The sequence below is a fragment of the Erigeron canadensis genome, chromosome 8, assembly GCF_010389155.1.
Source record: "Erigeron canadensis isolate Cc75 chromosome 8, C_canadensis_v1, whole genome shotgun sequence".
In the NCBI taxonomy this organism is placed as follows: domain Eukaryota; kingdom Viridiplantae; phylum Streptophyta; class Magnoliopsida; order Asterales; family Asteraceae; genus Erigeron; species Erigeron canadensis.
Window position 1 is genome coordinate 35,832,053 of NC_057768.1, and position 8,977 is coordinate 35,841,029.

An 8,977-nucleotide genomic window follows, 5' to 3' on the forward strand; every position below is an offset into this window, starting at 1 on the left:
TGATTGTGTATTCATAGGATATGCTAAGCATGGTAGCGATTGTGAATCCTCAAGTCTTGCTGAACATAGTAGTGCATATCGGTTTCTAGTACATGAGTCTAAGAACCCTGAAATACACAAAAACAGTATACTTGAGTCAAGGAATGCATCGTTTTTTGAAAACGTGTTTCCTCGTTTGGATCGATGAAAAGCTTCTACATCAACTCCGGTTGATAAGATTGTTCCAGATGATCATCAAGAACAATCAGAGGAAGAAGAAGTAGAATCGCGAAGAAGCAAAAGGCAAAAGATTGAAAAATCTTTCGGGCCTGATTTTGTTTCTTATATGGTTATGAGTGAACCTCAAACATATCATGAAGCGGTTACTTCACAAGAAGCGCCTCAATGGAAAGAAGCCATCAAGAGTGAAATTGATTCTATTTTGCAGAATCATACTTGGGAATTAGTTCGTCTTCCACCTGGTTGTAAACCACTTGAACATCGTTGGATATTCAAGAAAAAGATGAAAGCTGATGGCTCTATTGATAATACAAGGCAAGGCTTGTGGTCAAAGGATATAGACAAAAAAAAGTTCTTGATTACTTTGACACATATGCGCCTGTAACTCGAGTAACTTCGATCAGATTGGTGTTTGCGATTGCAGCATTGAGAAATTTGGAAATACATCAAATGGATGTAAAAACCGCCTTTCTCAATGGTGAGCTTGATGAAGAAATATATATGGAACAACCTGAGGGTTTTTCCGCTCCTGGCCAGGAGGACAAAGTTTGTAAACTTGTCAAGTCTTTGTACGAATTGAAACAAGCTCCAAAGCAATGGCACCAAAGTTTGATCAAGTCATGCTCGACAATGGTTTCAGGATTAATGAGTGTGATAAATGTGTTTATGTCAAAGACATATCTAAGGGATATGTTATACTTTGTCTATATGTCGATGACATACTCATTGTGGGTAGTGATGATAGTATGATCAAATCTACCAAAGACATGTTGAAGGCGAGATTTGACATGAAGGATATGGGTTTAGCAGATGTCATTCTTGGAATGAAAATTACTCGAACCCAAGATGGTCTAGTGTTAAGTCAATCTCACTATGTGGACAAGATCCTTGAGAAATTCAGTCCCGAGGACTCAAGAGTCGCTCGATCTCCAATAGATACCACGCAACACCTATCGAAAAATAGAGGTGAAGGTGTTGCTCAATTGGAGTACTCAAGGGTAATTGGCAGCTTAATGTATCTCATGACAAGTACTAGGCCTGACTTAGCCTATGCTGTTAGTAGGCTAAGTAGATATACTAGTAATCCTAGTTCGGAGCATTGGAAAGCTATGACTAGATTACTAAGATACTTGAGATATACAAAGAATTATGGGTTGCATTTTGGTCGAGATCCAGCTGTATTGGAATTGGATATCCGATATAAAAGATTCCAAATCCACAAGTGTATATGTATTTACTCTTGGAGGAGTAGCTATAACTTGGAAATCGTCCAAGCAAACGCTAATTGCTAGATCCACGATGGAATCTGAATTTATAGCATTGGATAAAGCTGGGGAAGAAGCATAATGGCTACGACATTTCTTGGAATATGTTCCAAGATGGCCAAAACCTTTAACGGCTGTTTGTATACATTGTGATTGCCAATCGGCTATTGGTAGAGCTCAAAATACAATGTATAATGGCAAGTCAAGACATATTCGTCGTAGGCATAATAGTATACGACAACTGCTCACAACAGGAGTTATCACTATTGACTATCTAAGGTCAAAGGATAACATTGCGGATCCGCTAACTAAAGGTTTAAGTAGTGAGGTAGTTTATAAGTCGTCGAGAGGAATAGGGCTAAAGCCCATTGAGTAAATTTGTACGAAGGAAAACCTAACCTAGATGTAAATAGAGATCCCATGATCTAGGTTCAATAGGACAACCTAATTGTACGAATAGAGGAGGTCATTGTGGGGGAGCACCCTGAAACATCAAAGGGAGTTTGCAGTCACTGTGGGGGAAGAACCCACCTAAATAAAGTGAGTTGCAAATTTTCTTAGCCCATTCCTATATCAAATCAGTGATATCATAGAGGTTAAACTTATAGCTTTTAATGATTGTGAGCAATCACCTATGTTAGAGAGAAGTGTTGTCGCTTCGAATGGAATTGGGGGGCGCAATTCCTAGAGCTCTCGCAGAACCAGGATAGTGTTCCATGACCATAACGAACACGAAAGTGAGGGGTTAACCAGACTAGGGAAAGTATTGTGTGATGTGCAATAAAGTCTACCTTTCTTTTTCTTACTTCTTGTTCTTTACTCTCCCTCTATTCACTCTCACTATCTTATTATTATTTCGTTACATTTATTATCAATCTATGTATACTATCTTATACGACTAATAATTATCACACACTCTCTCATAAAAGTGTTGGATACAAAATTATCATTTTACCCTTAATAAATTATTTTACACCATAAAACAATTTTTTATTTTAACTTAACACAAAATTAAATAACACTATTTTTATTTATAAATTTATTACATAAGGAAAAACTAAATATTACATTAGTAAGAAAAACATTCCGATACTAAAATAAAAACGATTACATTAAAAAAACATTATTATACTAAATAATAGATAATAAAAAAATCTTAATCAACGACATTACATTTAAAAAATTAAGACACTAAAATAATGATAGATTTCTTATAAAATTTGACTGCTATCATCTATTAAGTAAAAAAAAAAAAACAAGACCTTCATTTTGATTGCTATCGTCCCTGGTCAAATAAACGGTTGCCCAAACTCGTTAATATAATTTTACCCATATGCCAAATGGACCTTCAAATCTTTTGGCAACAAACAGATGCAATCGGTTTAACCAAAAACTACGTGGCATTCCTAATTTGAAATTGTGCCTAGCTACCTCGGATTCTTGTTTGACCAAATTGTTAATACTTTGGGACACTTTCAAACCCCGTTTATCGCATCCATATAGATCCCCTCACTTTAATTGAGTAAGTAAATTACAGAAATAGCCTTTAAACTTTGGATGTTCATTGCGTGGCCAATAATTTCCACCAATATCACAACCTCAAACCCATAATACTCTTATCAACTTATCATCACACACAACAACCATGGCTTCCACGGCAAATTTAAGCCAAATTTTGGGCACTATTCCAGTCATATCAAAACTTTCTGGTGACGGCAAGCCCCGTACAGAGGCAGCTGCCTCTCGTTTGGTCGGAAACAAGGTGGAAGAAGGTCAAAACAACATTTTAAAACCAACAAGAAGACTAGCATTAGGCCTTGGAACTATTGGAATTTTTGCCAATTCTAATGTAGCAGTGTCTCTAGCTGATGATAATGGTTTTTGGCTGAATGGACCTATACCGATACCCCGGGCTGTCAATAGTACGTAACTCTCTAGCATCCCTTTCTCTGTATAATATATATGCAGTCCATTTGCTCAAATTTTAAAACGCTACATTTGACTTATGTGGTCAAACTTATCACGTTTTAGTTGAGATTCTTAAGTACGTATTTTTTTTATACTTCAAGACAGAGAATTACTTTTTTTATACTTCAAGACAGAGTAAATTGTTAAGAAATTTTATAAAGGTTAAATCTTCAGGTCAAATTTAGAGTTACAACTTTTTTTTTTTAATCTGACTCTTGAATGCAAATTTTGTACCTATTGCATTGATGAAAGGGTTTAACTGTTATATGTAGTGATTGATAATGTGGAGACGGGTACAAGGTCTTTCTTGAAGACGGGTGTGTATATAGCCGATATAGGGACTAAAGGAAGGCAATTTCGGCTTAAGAAGTATGCATTTGACCTTCTGGCTCTGGGAGACTTGATCGGGAAAGACGCGTGGAATTATGTTAAAAAGTATCTTCGCCTCAAGTCAACGTTCATGTACTTTGACTTTGATAAAGTGATCTCAGCTGCCACACCAGATGATAAGCCACCGCTTCTTGATCTTGCAAATAGATTGTTCGATACCGTCGAAAAGGTAATTAATTCTAGTCATTCAAAGCATTTTTCCTTCCTTACTTCTGATTTTATGGGCTTGTGACCACTTAAACCTCAAATATATGACTATATTTATATTAAGAACCTCGGTTTTGGTAGAAAGACCACCTTATAATAAGTCAAAATGTATATATGAAAACCAATCCAGGTATCTTCCATGATTGATAATTTTTGTTTTACAGCTAGAAGATGCGGTCAAAAAACAAGACCTTCCACAGACAGAGTTACTGTACCATGACACAAGTGTTATTCTTCAAGAAGTTATGACTAAAATGGCATAAATCGTGTCTTCCCTTGAAAATGTATCATTTATGTACCATGATTCTGAAGTATCTCCAATCAACTTGTGTCTCAAAACATTCATCAAATGCCTCATAAGGCCCGTTTTTTAGGCAACTTAAACACATAGAACATTGCTGTATAAATTCCTAGAGATTTGCTATATTACAAATTTCTATTGTTTTACCTTGAAAAATTACATGGATATAACTTGTTTTGAGACACAATGCTAATATGCCATGAGCGTTTTATGCTACAAACAATGATTTATGACTCAAAACCCAAGTTACCCAACTGTAGACGTACCACAAAAGTATGTTGACTTAATCGGGAAGTTTTTATAATCATTAAAAGAACTTGTTAAAGGTATATATACAAGTACATTGGTAATTTCAAATATTAACTAGGTACCCGGGCACAATTTATAATTAGGTATTCGGGTCAACCAGAATCTAGTTTAGGGCAGGTCTTTTGTTCAGGTCCAGGATTTTGCTAGGCCTACATAGGATAGGAAGAGACTTGTAACACATCTGTACTGACTACTGAGATCATCCAAAGTCTTTGTAATGAAGGATAACACAATAAAATAAAGGGCTTAGTTCGCCGGAATGCAGTTAACTAATCCTGAAAAGTTATTGTTTGCACTAACTTTAGGTCGGCTCTATTGTATTCAGGAAACTTGTTCAAGAGTCCCATAGTAAACAAAAGTTACCGGGTAAGAAGTTAGATGGTCACCATTTTCACGTTGACCCGTTGACCGCTTACGTGACATGCACACAATAACTTTTTGGGATTAGTTTATGCACACAATAAAAAAATATATGAAAATAAACAAGTTTTATGTGAAGTAACCGGTCCCACATCCGTTTTATGTTCACAATAAACATAATTTCAAGTTTCCTGAATACAATAAAGCCAACCTAGAGTTTGTGCACACAATAACTTTTATTGATTAGTTAACTGCATTCCAGCGCACTTAGTCCTAAAATAAAATATGTTTGGTTATATAAAGACAAAAGTAGGGCTGTCAATGGGTTCGGGTTCGCGGGTTGAAAATCTCTGACCGTAACCAAACCCACTAAAAAATTCAAGTCAGAAATTTCAACCCTGACCCATGACCTGTCAACCCGAACCCAACCCACCAGCCTGAAAAAAATCGGGTTGACGGGTAGAGTTTTGGGTTGGCGGGTCAAATGGGTTGGTGGGTTGGCGGGTTAACGAGTTGATTTCAGGTCAATCAGGTCATATAGATCATGGGTTGGTGGGTAAATTTCAGGTCAAATGGATCATGGGTTGGCGGGTTGACGGGTCAAATGGGTTGGTGGGTCGACCTATTAAAAAAATTATATAAATTTAAATTCTTATCAGGTTGGCGGGTCGACCTGTTAACCTAATGGGTCAAACCGAACCCAACCCGAAAAAAATCAGGTTAGTGGGTTAGCGGGTTGACGGGTCGAGATTTCACAACCCTAACCTGCTTTTTTCGGGTTGGGTCGAGATTGACAGCCATAGACAGAAGAATCTTATTTCGCTGAAATGTAAACATTGTCTGATATGGTCCGTCATTATCATTTATGAAAAATGAAAAAAAATTCTTGATTGAGATTATTTAAAGTTAATTATAACTTCATTAGTAAAGTTAAGGATTTTAACCATTTAATTAAATTTAATAGTAAATATTTAAAAATAATTTTTAAATTTTAACTATTAACCTTAATTTAATGATCGAAATATCTCAAGCTTTACGAGTAAAGTTGAAAACAATTTTAAAGGAATCATCCATCACATAATGTCTTTAGCGGAATATTTCAAATACTACAGTTCTGGCGGGATAAAGTTTAGCAGACAAAATAAAGTATGTGACGTCAGCAAAAGAGATAATACACTCTTAAATCCTTTCTCCATATTTTCATTTCCTTTCCTTTTTTTTAATCTCCAAATCGGGTCTTTTTTTTTGTATACCAGTTATAACGAGAGTAAGTACCCACGCGTTGCTGCGGTAAGATGGTAGAGGTGATAGGTCATAAAGTGTGATAGCCAAATCCCTTAACCGTACGGGTTTCGTCATCGAATTTAAAAATTCGTCGAAAGTATATTGAATGACATCTCTAATGGAAAAAGCATGAAATTTTAAGAACACACGTATACTTTTTATAATTTATCGATGTACGGTTTGTGAGATAAAAGATTTTGAATAAATTGGAGGATTAAATGATTTATAGAGGAGAGAGAAAAAAGATGATTGATTGAGATTTAAGGAGAGAGAAGGGGTATTTGGTAAATATATACCTCCGTCCCATTTTAGTTGTCATGTTGACTAACTTTGACCGTAAATAACTTTGTTTGTACTATATGTTACTTGATGAAATTTATATGGACGAAAAGTACATTAAAAATTTAATCCATTCATATATTTTATATCAAGTCTTACATGACACAAACAAAGTTATTTACGGTCAAAGTTAGTCAACGTGATAACTAAAATGGGACAGAGACTGTAATTGATAGAAGGAGCATTTTAGGAAAATAAATGTTTGAAAGTTAAAATATTAGACAGGGTTTTTTGGTTTACATAATCACAGGACATGAAATGACAATATGGTAGTTCGTAGATTTTTACGATTCTTGAAGACCTCATATATTTTCTCAGAGGTGATATATCCACATGGAGTATTTTATACAGTACTTATTAATTTAATATTAATATTAATACTACTATTGTTTGACCTATTGATGATTTTGACCATGACAATTAGGTTTTGATGCTACGAAAAAAAGTTTGTTTATAGGTGGTTTTTATGCATGCCAGGTGTTTGATAAAATGCTTGGATAAAAGAAAGGTAACCAATAACCAGGTGAGTCATTGTTAATGGGTACTTTAAATGCTTTTAATAAGAAATGGAGTAGAATTAGCATGTTACTACTATTAGTGACTATATGTTTCGACGTTTGGTGATGACGGAATTTGACAAAATGCGGTGGAGCGTTTTTGGAGTCATCCCAATTAGGAGATGTCACTCAAGGAAGAAGTAGTCCCCAAAAACACCCTACGAACTAACGAACAACAGCTCTAGCACCAGTTTTCGGACCTCAAAGGTTTTACCTCGTGATCCTTTTAGTATGTCAATGCTTATATTTTTGAACGAACATGTTTAGGAAGATGATTTCTGATGAAGGTAGATCATTTTCCGATTTTGAGAAATGAAGATGATGAACAGGTAAAAATTTTTTTTTTCATTCTATGGGGATATCATTTGCTACATTTGTGGATCTTTGTACTTTTTTTTTTTTGTGTGTGATATGCATTTGAAGCAGCTCCTCCTCCATTATACAAAGAAGTCAATAACATGTTTACGACTCCAAAAATGGTTCAAATCACAGGGCGGATTACTTTTTAGGAGAGATATATACATCTAATCTGAAATTTTCTTTGTTTAAATATCGAGATTATATATATGCCTTGTGTGTTTCTTAGGTTTTTTTTTTATCGCATCCAGATTTGAACAATTAAAAGAACATGAAGCTGGGAGGAAGCAGAAAAAGAATTGTTAAGAAATTTAATATAGGTTACATTTGACTTATGAGGTCAAACTTATCACATTATATTAGTTGAGATAGTCAAGTATTTTTATACTTCAAAACAGAGAATTATTTTTCCATTTTGGAGTAATTGTGACGGTTTAGAGTAAATTGTTATGAAGTTTTATAAAGGTTAAATCTTCAGATCAAATTTAGAGATACAACTTTTTCAGTCTGACTCTTGAAGTCAAATTTTGAACCTGTTGCATTGATGAAAGGCTTTACTTGTTATATGTAGTGATTGATAATGTGGAGAAGGGATCCCGATCTTCCTTGAAGACGGGTGTTTACATAGCGGATATAGGGGCTAAAGGTAGGTAAAATCAGCTTAAGAAGTATGCATTTGATCTTCTAGCACTGGGAGATTTGATAGGGAAAGACGTGTGGAATTATGTTAAAAAGTATCTTCGCCTCAAGTCAACATTCATGTACTTCAAAACATTCATGAAATGCCTCATATGTCCCAAATTCAAGGCAAGTTAATTAAACACATAGAACATTGCTATGAATTATGAATTCCTAGAGATTTGGTATATTATACTAAATTTCTATTGTTTTACCTTGAAAAACTACATGGGTATGAGTTGTTTTAAGCTATTACAATGCCATGATCAATTGATCATTTTATGCTACGATCAATGATTTATGAATCAAAAGCCAACTGTAGACAGCAAAAGTGTATATATATATATATATATAAGTTTAATTATTAGTTATAATTTTAAATATTCAAATTTATTGTGATTAAAAAAAGTTATAAATGATATATAATGTACAATAGGTTCAAAATATAATGCCAATCTGTGGCGCTGTGCCCATATGTCCAACCCATTTGAAAGCTTACGGGCACAGTTTTTAACTATTCAGGTCCACCCGAATCTAGTTTAGGGTCAGGTCTGAGAATTTTGCCAGGCCTACATTAAGATGGGGAGAGACATGCATAATAGTACATCCATAATCTAGTAGTAATAAGTTGTTTACAAAAGTTGGGAAGATAGGACTTAATTAGTTCAACGTTGACCGAAAAGATAATCTTAATAAAGTGGCCTCATGGGCAGACAGCAAATTGACACTAATAGTAGCAACTC

General features: G+C 34.8%; 1 protein-coding gene and 1 long non-coding RNA gene across 2 annotated transcripts; both read left to right on the forward strand.

Annotated features, from left to right (window-relative positions):
- Window positions 1-3,050: 3,050 nt before the first annotated feature.
- LOC122578443 (photosynthetic NDH subunit of lumenal location 3, chloroplastic) lies at window positions 3,051-4,506 on the forward strand. The gene is made up of 3 exons (XM_043750412.1): window positions 3,051-3,406; window positions 3,725-4,011; window positions 4,214-4,506. Exons 1-3 carry the CDS (start codon window positions 3,130-3,132, stop codon window positions 4,310-4,312), a joined length of 663 nt encoding a protein of 220 aa, XP_043606347.1. The 5' UTR covers window positions 3,051-3,129; the 3' UTR covers window positions 4,313-4,506.
- Window positions 4,507-7,412: 2,906 nt separating this feature from the next.
- Window positions 7,413-8,377, forward strand: LOC122580413. Its single transcript, XR_006320790.1, has 2 exons — window positions 7,413-7,528; window positions 8,128-8,377. It is a non-coding gene; the product is annotated as an uncharacterized LOC122580413 (long non-coding RNA).
- The last annotated feature ends 600 nt before the right edge of the window (window positions 8,378-8,977 follow it).